A 21,594-nucleotide genomic window follows, 5' to 3' on the forward strand; every position below is an offset into this window, starting at 1 on the left:
TAAACAAGATGTCACAAAACAACATAACACGTAAAATTGCTAAAACAGTCCTGAACGTTTCCACAGGCTTTTGAGAACAGTGGATTTTCTAAGTTAAGTTATACAAAAGAGCCTTTTTGAAAGTTACGAAGTTTCTGTATGACTAAAATCAAACAACCAACCAGCCTAAAAAAACTTCCAAAACATGGTTTCACCACTTTCCTCAACACCTTACCCTTCATTCTCAAGGGATTTACTTTCCTGGCTTGTAAATGGATGCAGAGTAGGTACACCATAAAATAGCTTCATTATAACATCTTAACAGCTGTCAACTTGTCATTTATATTCATTAAGTGCAAGTAATAAAATGTGTTACCTCTCTGGTTTGATGTTCATTGACAGGCTGACTCCTTTGTGGAATCTTAAGCTGTTGTTCCAGCTTCTGTATCTCTTGCTGGAATACATCTCTCTCATGCTCTCGGTCGATTGCTTGCTCCTGTAAGTTAAGAAATTATGTGGATATACCACTTGATTTAAAAACTATGTAAATTAAGTAAATTATGTAAATTACTATTTCTTACTTCTGTTAACGTGAGGCTAGTAACAGTATGTCAGTACTTTTAAGACAGCAGAACCTATTGCAGCTACCATTAATAAAAATGTCTCTATCATTTGGGGCAATAAATTTCACATTTTTAATCAAAAAATTAGCACAGCATAGACACATCAAGTAATACTTCATAAAAATGACAGGTTTGTTTCTTCTGTTCCAGGTACACTACACAAACAATAAGCCAGTCCTTTATGATTTTCTTTCCTAATGTTTATCTTCAATAAATGTAGCATAAATAGAAATTCAGAATAGAAATTTACACTGTGTTAACACTGATGAGGAACTATCAGAAAAAAATACTTATAAAGTGCTTGAATTTTGTATTTCAGTTTTACTTTTGACCAGTTTCAGTTGTTATATCCCAGTCTGACATTTGGGAAATGCAACTTTATATAGAAAATAACGCACACCTGGTAACATGCAGTGAAGAATCATCTTTAAATGTCCCTTTATAACCCAGACAAACCTTATCAGATGTATTAAAATAAACTAGCTGAACCTGATACAAAGAGGAATGCAAAAAATATATTGCAAAAATTCAGGAAACCAGAATAAAACCTCAGACTTTACAAGCTGCAGATTTTAAAAACTCCCCTGCTGTTTCAAGGAAACAGCAAAATTCTAATGCTGCTAGCACAAACAGCCACTCATCTCAGTAGTGTGTGTGTAACCCTCTGGTTCATGCTATTGATAATCCAAACCATAATGCATACATGACTATGGGACTTGTAATAGGAAGTTTTGCTTCCAAACCTTGTCCTACTATGACAGGCTAGTTTCAGTGAGAAAAGTAATTTTGTAACTGCAGAAAGTGAAATAAAGCAAATTCATTTGTGCTAATTACTGCTTAGCAATTGATTATGCAGAGAAGGTGTCACATGTGTTATATTCATTACATAAAAAGTTATTCCACCCTACTGCTGTTAGCTAGAGCGTTAATTGAGAAGGCATGGAAACAGTAGGTTTTTTCCCCAACAGCAGCAGAATAAAATGGGAAAAGAAAGAGGGGGGAAAGATGGTCTTTGCTGAAAATGAGGCAGAGTCCAAAACAAAAGCGCAGAATCGGCCTGAAGCAGGAAGAATCTGGGTAAAAGAAAGGGAGCTGCTACTGTGAATGGGGACAAGTACACATACAATATAACTGGCTGGAAGGTGCAGTGTAATATCTGGAGGTAGATTCTTGGATACTATGAAGGAAGACTATAAAAGAAACCTAAGAAAAATTATGTTTTTCATTTTCAAATACAAATTATACTGACTACTTCATTTAAAGAATCATAAAATAGTCTAAGTTGGAAGAGACCTTTAAAAGTCATCTAGTCCAACCCTCTGCAATGAACAGGGACATCTTAAACTAGATCAGGTTGCTTAGAGCCCCATCCAACCAGACCTTGAATACTTCCACGGGTGGGGCATCTGCCACTTCTCTGGGCAACCTGTTCCAGTGTTTCACACCCTTATTGTAAAAAAATTCCTCCTTATATCTAATCTAAATCTACCCTTAGTTTAAAACCATTACTCCTTGTCCTATCATAATAGGCTCTGACAAAAAGTTTGTCCTCATCTTTCTTGTCCCCTTCAAGGATAGAAATGCCACAATAAGGTCTCCCCAGAGCCTTCTCTTCTCCAGACTGAACAATCCCAATTCCCTCAGTCTTTCATCTCACAGGAGAGGTCCTCCATCCTTCTGATCATTTCTGTGGCCATTCATGACTTGTTCCAACAGGTTCATGTCCTTCCTGTGCTGGAGACCCCAAGAACTGAGTGCAGCACTGCAGGTGGGGTCTCACCAGAGCGGAAGAGAGGAGCAGAATCACCTCCCACGACCTGCTGGCCAGGACACGGTTCTTTAGGCTGCAAGTGCACATTGCTGGCTCATGTCCAGCCCTTCATTCACCAGACTCCCTTCATCCTCCAGCCTGAACTGATATCGAGGGTTGCCCTGACCCAGGTGCAGGACTTTGCATAGAATTTATACTAATTCTAACAGACTTTATTGAAAAACATGGAAATTCCACAAACTGTTTAAAAAATGAAGGTCACAAAAACATGTTTCCTCATTAATTTAGAAGATTTCCATTATTTTAAACACCCTATTAATTTATATTTACAAATATGGAGCTGTCCCAAGCAAGCACCTCAAAGTAATATTAAACTTTTAATCGGTTAATTAAATTCTTGGGCTGGAACCTAACACATTGTTACTATCATCTGCTTCTTTATGTTTGCTAGGAATCCGGGAAAAAATAGCATTTCCCCCTGAACCAAACCTCAGTACAGGTGCCCACTCACCTTCATGAAACTAGCCTTTTGCCATACTTACATCTAGAAATTTTCTTGTTTTCTCAAGTTGCTTTTCCAATGCCTGGTTTTGCTGCCTTAAGTCCATTAGTTCTGCATTTTTTTCTTGCTCTAGCTCTATGAAACGATTGACCTGTTCTTCCAAGTCTATTTCCAAGACTTTCACTTGCTTCTGAAGATCATCATACTCTTTTTCAGCTTGACGCTGTACTTCAATTTTTTCTTTCATCAGCTTTTCTGTTTCCTCCAGCAATTCTGGGTATAACAGAGGCATCAAACACTACTTTTAGACATGAATAGTTAGGAATGCTATGAAGCAAAACCACTCCCCAAGGTATCCATGCTGTAATCTGCAGGAGGATGTGAAACGGTTTGGGTTTTTACTATTTTTCTTTTTTTGACAATGTATTTTCTTCTGAGAAATAATGATGATAATGACTGAACCAAATTTGTGTTAAAATTACTATCCTTTAGTTAGTCTTCAAAGGACTGTTACTAAAGTTGTATCAGATTACTTCCCTGTTTACATTTCATATCAATTAAAAGGTCTTTGTACAGCTGAAAAGAAAAGAAAATGCCTGGGTTCAAACCACAGTACAGGAGTTAACAATGAAGCACAGAAAACCCAACTCTCTTCTCATCCCCAGCATCAGTAAAATCAATCCACTCCCAGTCTTCATTATTTTAATGTGATACATATGAATAATTTGAGGGAAATATTGAAAGACTTAGCGAGGTTGCTGGGCAGACAGAGAGGGAAATTACTGACCTGTAACTGGAGCTTTGCAAAACCAGTGACTGCATGGATACCCAATTTTGAGCCCTCATGAGAAAGCTGGCAAGCACATACAGTAAAGCCCCAAACCACTTTATTAAGACTCTTAAGCCACAGCCCACTGAAGTACCTATTAACTAACCGCACAAATCCCTCGAGGTAAAATCCAAACTGCAAAGTGCACTTACTTTTGGAGAATCTTTAAAACAAGACTGATATTTAGACAGAAACAATAAAATTTACTTTCGCTATAGAAGAAAGATCCTTTAGGTACCATCATCTTACATCATATTTAACCAATTCTCATTTCTAGGTAAGCATTACATATCAATAAAATAGAGTGTTTAGTTATCATAATTAATGACTCAGCTGTATTTGGAAATAAAAAGAAATAAAAGGCTACAAAAATATCTCTCCAATACCATCTAAGTATCTGTAATTCATAGGTGAATAAGATGATGGTTATTGATGAATTTGCTAATTATGTTTAGAAATTATAAGGAATGTTGTTAGCGAAATGTAAAACTGAGTATGAAATACAACATCAAAGCTGCAGGCCAGTAAGAATTACAAGTAATGTCAGTAAGCCAAAAGCCCAATAATCCTGATTAACGAAGTCAGTACGTGTAAGTCTTCCACCCAATTACAGATTGGCCATGCAACATACAAACACACCTGCTTGGGAAGCTGCATCGATTGCAGCATCTACTAGGCCTAGGAGAATAGAGAGAGAGAAAACAAAAAATAGAAGCAAAGTAATTCACATGCCAGCTATAGTTTTCTTGTGGCGTAACAATGTAAGAGAAAATGAAGCCAAAGATAGATGTGGCATTTAATGACAAAGTTGTTGAGATAACTTAGGGAATGTGGTAAGTTATTCTGGTATGCATGATATAAGTACCTACACATATTTATAGAATGGCTTATCCTTACAGCTGTTATACATGAAAATAACTTTAAAATATTTAGAAGTCTAAACCATAAAACAAATAACTAAACTGGAATCATAGACAAGGATCCTCTTTACTATAGAGTAGGAAGCAGCAGGTCATTCTTAAAATTTCATTGTTACACAAAGTAGATTGAATAAATTGCAAATACACGCTAAGATGTGCAATCTATAAAAATAGCAACATTGTAAATTGCCATAAACTTCTATAAATTAAATAAAATGGTAATTTCATCCCGCTATTTACAATGTAAGCACTGTAATCCTTGAAAGATCAGTACTTCTCAAAACCCCAGTGTTCTAATCTTCCTTCCCTCTCAAACAAAAAACATTAATTTCAGTTATTAGTTTAAGGAAGAATTAAAAGACACATTTACTTCATGAGGGTAAATGCTTTTTTTGAGTAAGCAGTTAGTTAGATTATATAGACATGGTATTTATCTGAAATTTTCAACATCAGGGCTGAAAGCTTTCATTACCAGTAGATAACAGGTTTTCTTTATCCTGCAACTGTTGTGCCATTTTTCCCTAGAAGAGGAATTTGTCAGAACAGTTTGTCTTCTATGCCTAGAATAAATATGGCTGTAATATATAGTTCAATCATGTTCTGGTGGGTATGCTTGCTTGTCTGTCTTTAACTCCATTTGAAAAGTATTTAGATCAGTATTTTTATCCATAGGTGTTATTCCATCTCCAGTGATAACATAAATAAAAGCAGATTTTCAGAGATATAGAGCTTTTTCTAGCTTAAAGAACAATTGCAATTTCTCAACACTTCTAAAAATTCAGTCATTTTTTGTTTAAATATCAAGAAAAGTTATCATGCTAACCTTAGGCATCAGGTATGAAAATATCACATTTAGCCCTAACACATTTTTATTAAGGGGGGGGAGAAACTTTCACCAAGATTACCTATCATTTTATTTGAAAGTATAAGAAAATCTCACAGAAAGATTGTGAGGAATACATACGCTGCTCTACTGGCCCCGCATCTGCTCTCATGGCGTCCTTCTGTCTGGAGAGTAACTCCTTTTCTTCCTGGACCTGCTGCTGCTCAGCCTCTAACTCCTGCAATTTGTTACCTGTACACAGCAGCTCTTGCTCAAGATGGTCAATTACATCTATTTTTTCCTGGAGCTGCTTTTCCAGAAATGCTTTCTCATCTGCATAACCATCAATGAGGCCTGTAGAACATCAGTTTGGAGGCACATTTAATAGACAATCAAAAACAATTTGAATATTTTTGTCTTGTTGAAGTCACTACTGTATTCTGACATGAATGCACATGCATGTTAGATACTCAGCACCTGACAATTTCTAATCCTTCCTGTCCTTGCTATTCTTTCATGATGAACAAATTACAGGAAGGGTAGCACAATACCAAATACAGCTCTTAATATTTTCTCAGCACAAAACCTTTAGAGCAAACAGGAACTCCAAAGCCAGGGAAAAATACATGTGTAATACACACACAAGAAATAAGAAATTTAAATTAATTCAGTTGTCATTTTAGGTGCTTCATGACATTTGTCTGACCTCAAACGACAGTTCCTGTAAGATCATGGGTCTCCTGTAGGTGAAGTATAATAGAGATGCCTCCAACACCATAAGGCACCCAAACTGGCTATTAAGTGTCCATGCTTAGCACCTGAATCACTCCCAAAAGGCCTTTTAACAGCTGACATCTAAGAAACAATTTAATTTCTTTACTATTAATGCACATTTTTTAAAGTAGTACAGAATAATGAATTATCTTTTTAATAGAGAATTATGGACATTACCTTGAGAATGCCTTGTATTCTTTTAAGATATACTTCACTGTGAAGTAGTTTGTCTAGGAAACTGAAGGGGTGCTCAGTGAATGATATTATGGTCATAAGACACAGCACCATCTTTGAATGATGCAGAAGTGAGCACAAAGCTAAGGATATAGGAAAAAAATGGGAATTTCCTAATTTCATTGAGGGCTGTACAGATCTAAACAGATCCTGTAATGGTATTGGCTTAAGATGATTCAGAAACATCTGACCACAGAACAAAAAAGCCATTTTTACTGAGTGACAGAAGGTACCAAACAGATATGCCAGATTTCCACAGTAAGGTGTGTTCTGTCAATGTTGGATACCAATGGTTCCAAAAGACAGATAGGACATCAGTCACACCATGTCTAAACTGTCTTAGTTGGACACACACGCCTATCTCATAGGTTTCTTCTTATTAAACCCACAGAATCTAAGTAGCATTTTTTCAACATAAAACTGTTTTCAATATTAAAGTACTTTATCAGTATAAATCTATAGTCTTGAGTCAGTATAAAGATGGATTTTACCCTATCTTGAAAATATATGAAAACTAAAGATGTTTCCATTTATTAACAATGTAGACCAATCTTTTTTTCCAGATTTGAATTCACAGAGAACACAGACACATAGGACATTGGATATTGAAACAGAAAATACTGAACTAGAAACATCATTAACAGCATTTCAAAAATTTGAGACAACATAAACTCTAGTAATTATTCCCACCATATCAGCTGCTGTTCACAATGAGCACTTAACAGATTGGAAGTGAGAGGGCATTCCCAGGTTAAATGGGGTGCACACTTCCACCAAGAAGGTATGAACAATAAAGAGGTAATCTGCTAAAATCACATGTTGTGGTATTTACTCCTGCCACATTTTTTCTTTTTTTAAGAGATGTAATGAAAGTTGTCAGAGTTCACTGAACAAATTTGCATTAGCTTTTCCATCACATTAGGTAAGTCATATCTGACACCACTAAAACACAAGAGGTTTGAAAATGTCTCAGCTACAGCAGTTTTTGTGATAAGAAAGAAATTATCAAAAATGACACATTTTATGTCAAGAGAAGACAGTACCATCAGATATACAATGAACTAAGACATTGTTCTGCATACCTACCTAAGGAATTTGATAAAAGAATGTAGTTTGTCTTTATCAGAGTATGCTCACAGCTCAGTTCAATGAGCAGAAGTTAAATAAAGAGAGTTCTATGACATCTTTGTTTTGTTATACCAACAGCAACAAAAAAAAGGTGCCTGTCATTTACAAGTGCATTAATTTCAAATGCACCAAACTTACAAGCTCAATTGTGCAACATATTTATCAAAGACTAAAATAACATCTAATTATGTTATGTTTTAGAACTGTTCATGAACAGCCATTCTGTCCTAATGTATTAGGCTTTTTTATTTTATTATTGAAGATTTTCAATAAATTGCAAATTTGTAAAATAAAATTTAAATCAAGACAAAAATATTATCCTTCAAAGAGAGCAGCAACAGACATAAAGAGCTGCCTATGTTCTGAAATTCTTCAATATTAAGCATTTTTTAACTCCATCTGTGCTAGGTCATTTATATTTTGTGATCATATTTGAAGATTTCGTATTTTTGCATGTAAAGATGTGCTCCAAACAAGATTTTTTTCACTCTTAATCTTAGAAAAGAAAAAGTAGTAATGCCTCTTTCAGATTTGAATCTATTCCCTCTGAAATCAATTTTCATCCTCTCTGGTTTTGCTAAAGCTATTGAAATGTTACTGCCAGTACTAGTGCTGATGACACACAATGTTTGTGCTGTGTGAATTGACAGGTTGCCAACTGTCCTTCACATCACATTTTAGACACGTGGCTTAGAAACCTGCACTCCTTTTCAGCTTACGTGTGTCCCAGCTATTATTAGCATGTGAACTCATGTTGGATTATCTGTCTGTGTAAAAAGAAGAGGTAGCCTCGCAGGGTAGCATTCTCCAGGAGCAACATTTAGCTGTCAAACTTTATGCTCCCACTTTGAAACAGAGAAGTCTGCTGAGCTTCAAAACTATCTAAAATATCTTTCTGCTTAGTACTACAAAGACCTTACCTATAAGGTAGGGATTTTTCGCATCTTTTACAGATGCTAATTATACATAATGGTAAAAATGCTGGGTGGATACAAAACATAGAGCTATCAAAACAATAAAGCTACTTCTATAGAACAAATTAAATATCTGACAGATTTGAACATATTTTTCAAATGTCAGAAAAAATTACTAAATTTCCCCTGTTGTAAGACCTTACGAATTTTAATTGCTTCCTTAATGCAGTTGCAAATACACTTTTTAAAAGATCACTTTAAACAGTGCAAACTGAAACATATCACCACCCAATGATCACACTTAGATTAAAGGTTCTGTTTCAATGTCAACAGGTAGCAGGCACAAATTGAAATATGGGAAACTGCATTGCAACATACAAACAAAATTTTTTTTTTCCTTTCCCCTCTTTGCCAGTGGTCAAACACTAGAAAAAGCACCCAGAGAGGTTATGGACATTCAAAATCTGAACAGATATAGTCCTGGTCAACCTGATATACCTGATCCGGCTTTAAGCAGGATCTCCAGAGGTGTCTTCCAGCTTCAACTATCTATGACTCTAGGATTCTAAGTTGTTAATATTTAAGCTTGTCTGCATAGACATGTTATAATGAAATAAATTAATTCTGAGGATCTTAACCCATATGCACTCTATTATTTTTAACAAGTCAGACAATAATAAGTGAGTCAAAGTTGGGAAACAGAATCACAGAGTGGTTGATGTTGGCAGGGAGCTCCAGAGGTCATGATGTCCAGAACTATTCAGAAGTCTGATAACATTCTAAAATTTGCAAAGAAATTCATCAAATTTGTAATTTCTTTACCCAATTAATAGGTAAGTGGGTGAAAAGTCCAACAACTCATCAAAAACGCTACTTACCTTCAGCTTTACTAAGTTCCAATGCCAGCTGCTCTCTGGCTTTGGTTTCCTCATTAAGACGTTCTTGTAGCTCTTCCTGATACTTGATAAATTCTGTGGCCTCTTGTTGCTTTTTGAAGGACTCTCGCATGAGTTCTGTCTGAGTAATTTTAGCATGTTCAAGCTACCACAGGAAAAATATTACAGAAATTAGATAAACCAGATTTTCTGATAAGTAACTGTTCTATCATTCCTATTTAATTAACATTTGTTTTACAGCATGATGATAAGTCTCACATAACTTCAACGGACATTCAATAATATCTTTATTGAACATCCATTTGCAAAGTACAATATAAAGACTGACAGTACAAAAGTCTAACCAAATAAGCTTTGTCAGTATAGTGAACTCCATGAGCCACCTGGCTAAATCCTTGTCTTTGTTCCGGTAATTCCCGATTTATGAGTTTACCCTAGATTCACCTTTATGTACATATGAGTTTTGCACTAAATATGAGTCAGTTATCACCCACCATAAAGTTAGAATGGCTAAAAAACATTGCATAGAACTAGTAGAAGCTTTACTATAAATTGACACAAATGGTGCTTCCTCTCTTTTTCTCCTTAACATGAGAATAAATTAGAACACCAGGACAATTGTGAATTTTGAACATATCCCACTTTTCAACCAACAAGGCAATAAAATAATGCTTCTTCCAATCGTGTCTGTCCACCCAGCAGAATTATTAAGGATTCTTTTATTATTCTCTTCCACTTGCCTGGTGGCTTAATATTTAACATTAACTAACACAGATGTAGCACAATCTCACTACACCACTATCTTAAAGTACTGGAAAACCAGGTCACATAAAATTGCATACTTACTATCCAGTTCAGACATACCCAAAGTGATAATTTCAAAACTGATTAAAATTAGAATTAAAAAAGCAAAATAATGTGTAAAGAAGGAACATTAATGTTAGAAGTTTTGATTACACTAAATGTTCTAAGATAACAGCAAACTGAAGACAATTTACCAAAATCTCTACTTCTCAACCGTTAACATTTACAGTCTACATCCACCTCTTTGAGGGACACAAACAAAGTTGTCAGAGCTGAACTATATATTAATTCTTTGTGTGGCTTGTATTCAAAATCAGGCAATTTGTTTTGAATGAGAACAATGTCAGAAAATAACATATTTCCTGCTTCTTTGTTGTTTTGGTTTTTTTTTACTTTTTAATATTCTGGATGTTAGTATATATTTGGAAGATAGTAACATCTATAGTTTCTATAAAATATTCTGTCACAATTTCTTAAAAAATAAAAGCTTTCTCACTAACTACAGCTAAGGTCATGACTATGATGAGCTTGCTTTAAAAACTCAGAAAAATCTGTTAAGAAACACTTAATAGAACTCTGCACACAAAATTAACCACTTACATTTTGAAAAGAATGTCTGAATAATCAGTACATTCTCTTTTATAATACACAGAATTTAAATACTTGATGACTTTTCTACAACATTCCTTTTTAGACGGACATCACGAACATGTTCATGTTAATTATTTATTCTGACAGGAGTTAAAGAAAGGTCTAAACAGTAGAGCTGACTATCTGCACTGGTTTGACATATTTTTAAAAGTCACAGAGTATTCTGACTTTATCCTTACATTGAAGTCCTTAATGAAAGACCCATCTTGGATAAAAGAGAAACGTATGATACGTTTACTGTACACAGACAATCATAGAAGTGGTTTACTGAAATGCGTGAAATAATTGAATTAAAACTCAGAACAAAAATTATTCTCCAGCTCTTTTCAGTAATGACAACTCAAGGTATTAAAAAAAACATTGCAGGGCAAAACCAAAAGGAAGTACAAACACAAACATGATTTCTTAAGATCAACAATTTCTCCATGGGATCACTGGAAGCAATTAGCCAGCTTGTGCTAGTTACTGTTACTAGTCAGTGCACCAAAGCTATAAAGGAACAACTTTAACTGACTGCAGTCCCTCCTGCAACATAAATTATTCTTAGTGAGAAAAATGTAATCTAATAAATAAGTAACACTGAAATGATCAAAAAAGAGATCTCAAATCTCTTGAATTTAACATATTTCTGTGTCTGCTAAATTTCTTTCATTAGAAATCATCAGAGAATTGTAGAATTAAATCTTTTTCAGTGCCCATTACAAACTGACTAGGAAAAGAATGTGACAGGAGTAGATAGGAACTAATGACAGAGACAAGTTTATATAATTTTTCACTGCTTTCTCTTCTATTTAAGCTTGTTTAAAAATATAATTTCTTTTAAAAACTTTTATACTTACTGAATAGGGAGGTGTAGGCAAGGAGATTTTAGAGACAACTTTCAAAATGTGTCCATTTTTTTTGTGACTGAAGTGAAAAATTGAAGTATTTACAACTACAGAATTATTCTCATCCAAGTGTTCAGTGAAAGGAAAAGGATATGGTAAAGGCACACGAGATTCAACCTCATATGTATCTTCTTCTTGGCCTTCAGTCCACAGACCACTAAACAGATTAGATGCCCAGTAGGTGCGGTAAGAATCCATTTCAAAAAATATTGCTCTTGTTGTCTTCTCAACTGTCACGCAGGTATTTCACACTAGCTAGGCTGGTTTTAGAAATTTCTCACAGGAATTTATAATAGAACATGCACATTTAGCAGTCTGAAGACTCATATCAGCACAGTCGGTGATAAACCTACTCAGAACCCACAGGAAGCCTCAGATCACGTTTCAAGCAGAGTAATTCAGGGGTGGATTAATCCCAAACAGAGAGGTACAGGAAAACTTCATATGGTAACTCCTAAAACATCCTTCTCAGAGAATTTTCACATGAAAAAGCAACAGAAATCTTCCAATAGCAGCTGGCAAGTAATTTCCAAGGCAAGGAAGCACAATGTTTGTTTTACCTGCACAGGAACGCTGCAGCAGACAAGCAAGCTAGCAAAACAGAAACTAAAAATGATTTTCCAACTCTGCTACGGCAAATGAAAGAAAAATAGAGCTATGTCATTATTTGTACTCATTCTTGTTCCTGGAGTTAATTCAACAGGAAGAACATTCTCAAACTCTGCTGGTTTAAAGGCTTCCTGTATCTCCCAACCAAAAGAGTTCAGGGGAGTGGCCCAATTTACCTATACATAACACCAGCAGGTGGAATTTGAATTAATACACCCACTATACGCCTTGCCTGAAGATTCAAACTGCACTTCAGGTCTGAAAGTGTGTGTTCAGACAGGTCTCAAATAGTTACTTTGAAGATTTTGCCAGGTTTCTCTTAGTCTGTTAAGTTTATTTGAAGAGATGAATACGTGTCTGTATGCACAATACAATTGACTAAGGGGAAAGGTTAAAATCTTTTCTGCCTGCAACTAGTTTTAGATTATAAAACATTGCAGAGTAGAAAAAAAACAAAGTATTCACTTTCTGAATATTTAAAAACAATTTTCAAGTCACCTGTAAACCCCTGGTATCTACAAGACCTGTATTTAGTCCAGTAAGCACACACCAGCCATTGCAAAGCAGACAAGCCTGAATGCTTGCAGAGTACCTCCATAGAACAGGCAGAAAAGATGTCAGTATTTATACTGTGGGAAACTGTGTAAATAGATGAACATTTTATTAATTTAAAAAAAAAGAGCCAAACATACATGATCATCAGGGATAAATCCATCTTTTTATAATCCACAATAATGAAAAGAATGTGTATGTGTGTGTGTTTGAGCCAAAACATAACTCAGTTGCTGGTATTGGCAAGATCTCAGCTACAAAGCTACGCAGCAAAAATAAACTTTCTTGATCAATTGACAATAAATAAAAATAAGCTGCTTATAATACACTGAGTGTTTTCATTGGTATAATGAAAAGCAAATACTTACTGCAAAAATATCAGTCACAAAAGTAAAATAATTTAGGGCTATGTATACAACTACTGCCTTTAAAGACCAGCAGCGAATGTTCAGAAAAAATAAGCACCAAGTGGAATAAATAATTGACAATACTTTGTGACTGTAAAACTGAAATTGTTTTTTGTCTGTAACAGCTACTCTTGAATGCAGTATTTCCTACAAATGTTTAACTATATTTTTTAAGACCTTTGCACATCGAAGTATTTGTGTAGTCTTTTTTGTTATTATGGAATGCTAGGCCTTAAGCTGAAAAAAGACCTCCTAGAGCCAGTCATCTCTTTTGAACTGAACTCATGCTCAAAGGGAAGACAGTTTTTACAAAATGACTTTGCAAATAAATGCAATGTAGAAACGGATTTATTTATAAGATCCACCAGACTACTTGATTTAGATAAGTCAGAGCTGAGTTTGATGAATTTGTATTTAAATTACTTTTAACTTCAGTAAGTCACAAATTAGTCTTTTATCTTTTCAGTTTTTTACAAAAAAGCAGAGTATCAACTTCATATTTTAAGTATTTTTCAAAAGCAAAAAATACTTTTAAAGCATTAGACAGTTGAAATGTCATAGTACTTTCATAATCTTTTTCTCCTTCTTTCCAATAGTTATGATTTACACATTTTACACCAAGAGATAAGAAAGCAATGACCTTTTAAGTAATAGTATTATCAGGTTAACTAATAGATTGGCCTGTAACATAAAACACACTGTAGCCTTTGAATTCAAGTCTCAAATAGATTAAAGAGCTGACTCTAAAGACTGGGTTCCTCAAGAGAGCTTAATACTTTGACACCTTCAAATTGAGATGTACACAATCTGAAAGTAAAGTGCATGATAAAAGCAGTGTGATTTGAACTGAGTTAGGTACATAGCTCCCACTTCAATTGACAAGGAAGTACTCCAGAGACCAACTAACATCCCACCATACAAAGTACCCCAATAGCAAACTGCCTCTTTTTTGGATACTATTCATTAATCACATACCTCATATAAATATTGGAGTGCAGACTCATTTCTGATAGCAAGGTGGATATGTACTTAACTGGCCATGTTTAAATCATAGTTGGAAGAAACAGTAGAGGAGCTCCACCTTTCTGGCCAGTCAATTGACTAAAATGTTTTTCAAGAGAACTGGGCATAGTTCCTCTTAATCCTCCCTCTTCACTAGGGGTAGCCCAATGTGCTCTGACACCTCCTGTCTCATCTCTGCATTGCAGTAGAAGGCAGATGACCCATATAAGCAATGAAAGACTGTCCTAGATTGATAAACATGCCCAAATTCATGCTGCTTCTGCAGACTGAAGTGGATTTCTAACCGGAAACTAAATTAATCAGCAAAGTCATACTGGAGCAGTCTTTTCAGGCGTAGGCACCTGAAATATTGTTTCAGCTTTCAAAATCAGTTTACGTGTTTTAGGCTAATAAAAACACATTCACAAGAAAATGAAAGAAAGAAAATTAGTTGAGACACAAAATTCAAAATGCTTCTCTATTAAATCACCCTACCTGATTTGAAGTTTCACCGATAGCTTCCAGAAGTTTTTCAACAGCTGCTTGTAGTCGAGAACTAATATTCAGAATGAGCTCTTCATTTTCAGGGTCTATTTCCACTCCACTTTCTGCAAGATGTTGGCTCAGCAGTCCCTCATCTGTTGCCTCTGACCACATGTTAATATCATCATCTCCCATACTACTACCATGATAGGAGGAACAGGACTCTGGAAAAACAAAGTAGTTAGCTTTGCACACAGACTCTTAGCAATTTAAAACGCGAAAAATCATATATATGACTCACAATTAGAAAGACAAGTCAGAAAACAATTTAAATATTTGTCTTGGTCACAAAAACAGAAACGGAAATATTGCATACTAAAACTCACACAAACAAGATAAATAATGTGTTAACTAAAAATAAGCAGAAGGGAAAGAGAAAAGGAGATACTAACAGAGAATATTTTAGACATACTTTCAGTATGCATTGGGGCTCTGATGCTCATCTTCAAACCTTTTTTATTATCAGTAACCCTTACTACTTTGAATAACTTGCAATAATACTTGCAAGATCATCTTTAAATTACAATTAGGTAAAAAAACCAAACCAAACAACCAAAACAGATTGTCAGTCCCCGTTTCCCCAACACTCAGCTATGTCACTGTGCAGTAACACAAAACTGTTCAAGTCAGTCAATCAAATGCACAGATTCAAGTGAGTAATGTAATTACGCATGTAATTCAGTCAGCTTCTCAGGACAGACTGGAGCACAGAACAACAAAATTCAGCATTGTTATTAGTGAACTGGAAGCTTATTAAAATGGGTAGCTGGACAAGTACAGTGCAGCAGGACTAACTGTCCCTCCTGATGAGCCACCTGGCACCTCCCTCCTTCTCAATCTTCCTGAGGTCTGATTCAGTTTAGGACATTATCCATACTTTCTGAAAAGCCAGAGACACAAAGTTTGCCTGTGGTATTAAACTGATACAAATTCATCCAGAAAACAGTAAATTTGCCGTATTTGGAATTCAGGGCTGTATTTAAGCAAGGCAAGCAAAAGCAAAGGCCTGAGAGGTTTTAAAATCCCACTTTCAGTATGAAAGAACAATACAGTAGGTACACTGTGACAGTAGAAACTATTGTTGATAATGCATTTTAAAAATGAAGAAGTGTTATGTCATTAGGCTGATAGATTTGTAATGTTGGAAATAAATGCTATTGTGGAAAGTTTTTTAAAATGACAGTTTATTTAAATGAACTATATTTCTGAAATATATTTAGAAGAAAATAAATATTTTGGTGTGGTGCTTTTTTTAAAAACAATTACGTGTTTTTGTTTATGATTTTCTAAAAAAACTCCTTTTTTTTTGGAAACAGCTGTACATTTTACATTCTTAAATGAATTAAGAACAGTCAATACCTGTTTAGCAATGAAATTGCAATACTGGATTATCTTTGAATTCAAGTTCCTGGTTACTCCATAAATTATGACTGCTGAACTAGAACAGTTTGTCTAGCTACAGAAATTGAAACGAAACTATAATAGGTCAGTCTTACAATGTAGCTAGTTTTTGTTGCTCTTGCCTCTTAAACAGGCAAGCAAATAATACTGGGAATACAAGTACTCTTGCTGATGTTGTTTAAATCTGGCAAGAAAGTCAGATTCTAGTTTTGAGGTTTGTTTTTAGTTTTTTTATAACAAGCTGCAACATGATTAACCGCCTGGTCTACTTAATATACTTTCATACATGCAAATATTCTGACTATAATATCTGCAGCCTTATATGTGACCCATATACAAAAAATTAATCTATAGCAACTTTAAATGAGGAAGGTTTCACTTTGTTTACTTTTCTCTTATAATTGCTAAGATTTTTTAAATGCAGACATATTTTGTATTTTTTTTTCTTCTAGTTATATCATTACTGTTTCATATCTCCTTTTAGATGGGTGGGATATAATGTTGCAAACTGTTTTCACACTCCAAAGGGAAAAAACAGAAGCACACTATATGCATGAATGGAACAAATAACCAGATGAATAGAATATACATTCACATGGCACCTTTCATCTACACAGGATTTCAAAGCACTTTTGAATACTGCACTTCCGAACTTCCATCATAAACTCCCATAGTGGAATCACAGTCATTTTCTGCCAGCACACTGTATATTTGCAATGGGTTTGTAGAGCATAACAGCTTTCCCATAACACCTTAAAATTCCACCCCCCTGCAGTATAAGGAAGGCTGAAAAAGTAACAATTTCACATTTGTTATTCTATAGCATTTTGATTTCTCACCACCCAAATTTGGGCTGGCTTTGGGTGTCTCATAGTATCAATAGTGATGCAGAAGCTTTAATATCCTCAGAGTAGAAAGGACCTTCATTAAGATGGACATCCAGCAGCATGAGTATTTTCAAATGCTGTGCCAAAGTATTGGTTAAAGACTGAGCTGAAGGAAAACATACTCCCTACTGAGCCACCAAGAAACTTACTGCAACAACTGATGCTCTTTGGAGGCCACCCATCTAGACAACTGACCAGGTAAGACCCTGCTCAGCTTCAGAGATCTCACAAAATAAAAGCCCACAGTACAGTGGCACAGCTATAAACAAGATAAGACAATAACATATTAGTTACTGCACAATCTAATTCTTTCTTGATGGAGTACTAATTATCTACATAATGTTCCTGTTTCCCTTCTCAGGTTTAACCCATAATTCACACCCTGTAACCCTTCTGTTTCAGTAAATTATTTGCTTGAGAGGTACATCTGAATTGTGCAATGATGACTGTTGTCAAATACAAAAATAAACGTTATACAAAAAGACTGCGGAAATATGTGGTTGGTTGCAAAATCATCTGAACTTCTGGCTGCCTGGAAATCTTTAGAGAAAAACTTAAAAACACTGATGCCTGCTCAGAATGCAATCTTTTAAAAGCCAGGTCTGGAATATGTCTTTTACATTGATAATAACTTATTAATTATCTTATATAAGCAATATTATTATTTCTTCTTGCTAGTGACCAGAACAGTAGCAAGTGGCCTCCAAGAACTCAAAACAAGACTCTAAACTCTTGTTTTGCTTACGACAGTTCTTTCGTAATTCACTTCCTTTTCTTCTGGATAAATACAAATAAATCAATGTTAAAATATAATTTTTTTATACGAAATCTCTCAGAACGCAACATCATAATTTACCTGAAAGCTAACTATAAAAAATGAGGAAAGCAAAGCTGTCACCAAAAGTATAATTTGGCACATGGAAAGTTTACTAGTCTCAAAGACAACAAAGGAAAACAAAAAAGTATCAAATGCACAAAAACCTTATAATAATTCTGTTTATACTGTGGGATTGGAAACTCAGAAAGAAAAATCAATGGCAAATGATAAATGTTGACACCCATATTACAACTTCTACCAAGTGGCACTTAAGAACATGAATTCACATTAAATGTCTTCCTAACTGCAAAGTGAAAGTCTATGTATCTTTTTCCCCTCAAAATGGTCTCAGTACACAGCATCTTAGTACAGCATCTTTCCAGAAGATTTACAGTGGTGGAAGCAAGAAATAGAAATGTTGTCCCGTCTCATTAACCACCCCTCGCAGCTGAATACCTAATCCCCATTTTGTTCATCCTTACAATGCTGTTCAATCTCCCACCCCAACAGAACTGAAATCAAATTCTCTGTCCTCAAAGTAAAACTGTCATCTCTTTGTGTAAACTCTCTCCTTGTAACAGAAAAAAAACCCAAAAGACACTAAAAACAAAGAAACAAAGGTTCATATTGTTTCCTTTGCCATGGAGTTTGCAGTTCAGCACGTCAGATGTCATGGCTGACTAAATCTTAAGAAAAGTACTTAATTATACAGTGCTTACTCAAAACTTTCAAATACAGAAGTTGTTTATGAGCTGTCAACTGACATTACGAAGCAATACACATACTGCATCATGTAGAGCCAATATCTCAGTTTACTTCTGGGATTCCTCTGAGGAATTAAGTTTAGGAATTACAAGCTGAAAACAAAAAGTCAGTTTTGTGGCAATTCAGTGTATAAGCCATTTACTACCTTGTTCCTGGTATGCTGCTCAGAAACAAGGAACTCAGAAAGTAAGTAAGAGGGTTTAATGCTCCAGAAATGCCATAAATGCACAGGCTTCTACATTACTGCAGTCCCTCTACCCAAGGTGCAACAGAGGGGGGAGAAGTGCTGGCTCTGGCACGGTGATTCCTGGCTCAAATCTGCAGAAGTAATTAACTCACCAGATCACTTTGCACAAATGCTGTTCACTTCAAATGATATGTTTTATGACTGAAATTTGAACCTTACTCACTCTGCTAGAAATAAAATCCCGTGCTTGCCGATAACCTAGGCAAGGTCCCAGATAAATCTCTAAATGCTCTATAAATCAGGTATGGTTATAAGTACGTGACCTTAATGATTTAAAGCTTTAAAAAATGCTGAAACTCAGCAAAAACAGTAAGCTAAGTTCTGCTTGTCAGTAAACATGGATTATGTTCAGAAGATCAGAGAGAGTTCACTCTAATTAACACATTATTTTACTATTTAAGATTTTTATCAGTATGAATTTATTCCTACAGATTTCCTAACTAATTAAAGAGGAAGATCTGTTTGGCTAGGTATTAGAAAATGCAATAACATGCACAGGTTAAAAAAAAGTAGCGTGTACCTATTTCTTACTTCCACAAAACAATAGGGGAAAAATGTTAAAAGGTTATGTCCCCTCAGTCCATTTAGTGTCACTATAGGAATATCAGTGTGACTGAGTAACATCAGTCACACTGCTGAAAACATAACAGAATTTGTCATCTAATTCCCTCTGAAGAAGAATCAGATACTTTAGCTGTTGAAATAGTAAAACTACTATTATGGCTGGCTGACCCCAGAGGCAGCAAGGACGCTGCCATATAATTTCGAGAGAATAAAAGGAGAACTGTGAATACAATCCCAAAGATATATTACAAACTATACATTCACCCTTTATAGCTACTGTAAGCTTGGATTTTTACATTTATGAATGTAAGGAAACATGCAAAAAGGATCCTGGAATAAACAACTGGTATGTGGACAGCTTGAATGCCGCTCTATATCAAGGAGGTGCATTACAATAACAGACATATTGCTTTGTTACAGAATACTGAAATTTTACATACCTCTTCAAAATGCACTAATAGCAAACACAAGACTTAAAACAGTCAACCTGCATCACTAGCAGAATGGAATAGAGTTCTCTTCTACTTAGAGAGAGTAATCTTTCATTAGAAGACTTAACAAGAAATTAACAATTCATTTCAATTACAAGGCCCACTGTATCTTTAAACAGTAGTATTATGAAAGGCAGAAATAAACCAATACACCAAATAAAAGTACTTTCTACCTGTGTTTTTCTACATACATGTAATGCAAGTAATCCATATTAAGAACTGGTAATGACAATAATTAGTGACACATATAAGTACATACATTGCTGTGCAGGAGCAGGCAAAAAGCAAATGCATGTATTGTGCACTGCTAATAACTCCAAATGTGCACAGCAGGCACTTATGAGAGTAGTGAAGGGCAACAATCCCATATTAGTACTTTGTACATACAGTTATATATACATTACCTGAGAAATGGGAGCAATATGCTCAGCAAGTGAGAATGAGGGAGAAAAGCAACAGTACATATTCTTTAAACAAGCACTATGTAAGTGTGAATGCACTAGGTAATACACGATACATGTAACTGTGACAGCCTGTGATCACTGCCTTCATAACCAGAATGAGTTTTTATCTCTTTGGGTAATGTATTTTGTTAAAATCACATCACCTCAGATTATACAAAGGGAATACAATATTTCTAAATTGCTGCTTTTAATATAAAAAACTTATTAAAATAAGGTTTACATAAAATTTAAGACTACCTCAAAAAACAAAAGGAGGTGATGTTAGACTTTGAGCCTGGTCATTATTCCTTCTACCATTTGGCTAGGAGACTGTGTGGAAAATAGTTGCTAGTGGCTGAACATAGTTCTAACTACTTTAACATAAGCAAACTCTATGCATTTCCTACCACAAAGTAAAGTGCAAGAATACTTCATTTTTAAAAAAGTGATTCCTTCAAGTACGGTTAGTAGCAAATGTTCTCAAGGATAAGTATCAAAAAATAAGGCCAGAAGCTTAGTTATCCAATCTACTATTCGGGGAAAAAGGCAAAGCCTCAAAAGCCTGAATTTTCAACAGATAATTTTCCTCACAACTAAATACAGTGAAATGTGCAGAAAACAAAAGTTACAGGATTTGGTTTTTGATTTTTTTTTTCTTTTAGTGAAACAGCAGTACAAGCATAAAAGTGCTGCTAACTTGAAAAATTCAAGAATTTTTAGACTACAACTTTTCGCATTTCACTGCAGATAACCTTTTGAGTAATCAACTGAAAGAGATGTCATTGTGCTACAAATTCATATAACCTTTCTTAACTTGTCCCAAGGCTTAATGTGACCTATATTTAAAGCCACAGGGAATCAATAATATGCATTTTGAATGAAAGAGGTAAAGTTCACCTTCACTTACCAGCTGCCTTATTACCCTGTAGTAGACACTTTCATAATAATGAAATGTAATATTTGACTTCCAGTTCTTTTTCTCATTCATGGTAGTTAAAATTCCAGCCAAATCCAGATGTATAATATGTTTCAGACTGAATCAATCTGTTGCACATTCCCTGCCCACATGATCCAGGATGAATGTGAACAACCTGAATGGTACCTAAATTGCAATATGATCAAGTACCTACT

The 21,594-nt window shown here is 35.0% G+C and overlaps 1 protein-coding gene across 9 annotated transcripts in view; it reads right to left on the reverse strand.

Annotated features, from left to right (window-relative positions):
- AKAP9 (A-kinase anchoring protein 9) overlaps positions 1-21,594 on the reverse strand; it is a 114,464-nt gene that overhangs the window by 27,837 nt on the left and 65,033 nt on the right. For 6 of the 9 annotated variants that reach the window (XM_051802148.1, XM_051802147.1, XM_051802144.1 and 3 more), the window contains 6 exons: positions 14,801-15,012; positions 9,376-9,538; positions 5,589-5,801; positions 4,344-4,382; positions 2,916-3,148; positions 356-475 (listed from right to left, as the gene is read on the reverse strand). In XM_051802148.1, the coding sequence (XP_051658108.1) occupies positions 356-475; positions 2,916-3,148; positions 4,344-4,382; positions 5,589-5,801; positions 9,376-9,538; positions 14,801-15,012 (980 nt within the window). Of the gene's footprint in view, positions 1-355; positions 476-2,915; positions 3,149-4,343; positions 4,383-5,588; positions 5,802-9,375; positions 9,539-11,687; positions 13,737-14,800; positions 15,013-21,594 lie in introns of those variants that run through there. The other 3 variants (XM_051802143.1, XM_051802141.1, XM_051802149.1) reach the window with 2 other exon arrangements.

This window comes from Manacus candei, unplaced genomic scaffold, assembly GCF_025592945.1.
Source record: "Manacus candei isolate 608988 ecotype Guabito, Panama unplaced genomic scaffold, ASM2559294v1 h1tg000056l, whole genome shotgun sequence".
Taxonomy (NCBI): Eukaryota; Metazoa; Chordata; class Aves; order Passeriformes; family Pipridae; genus Manacus; species Manacus candei.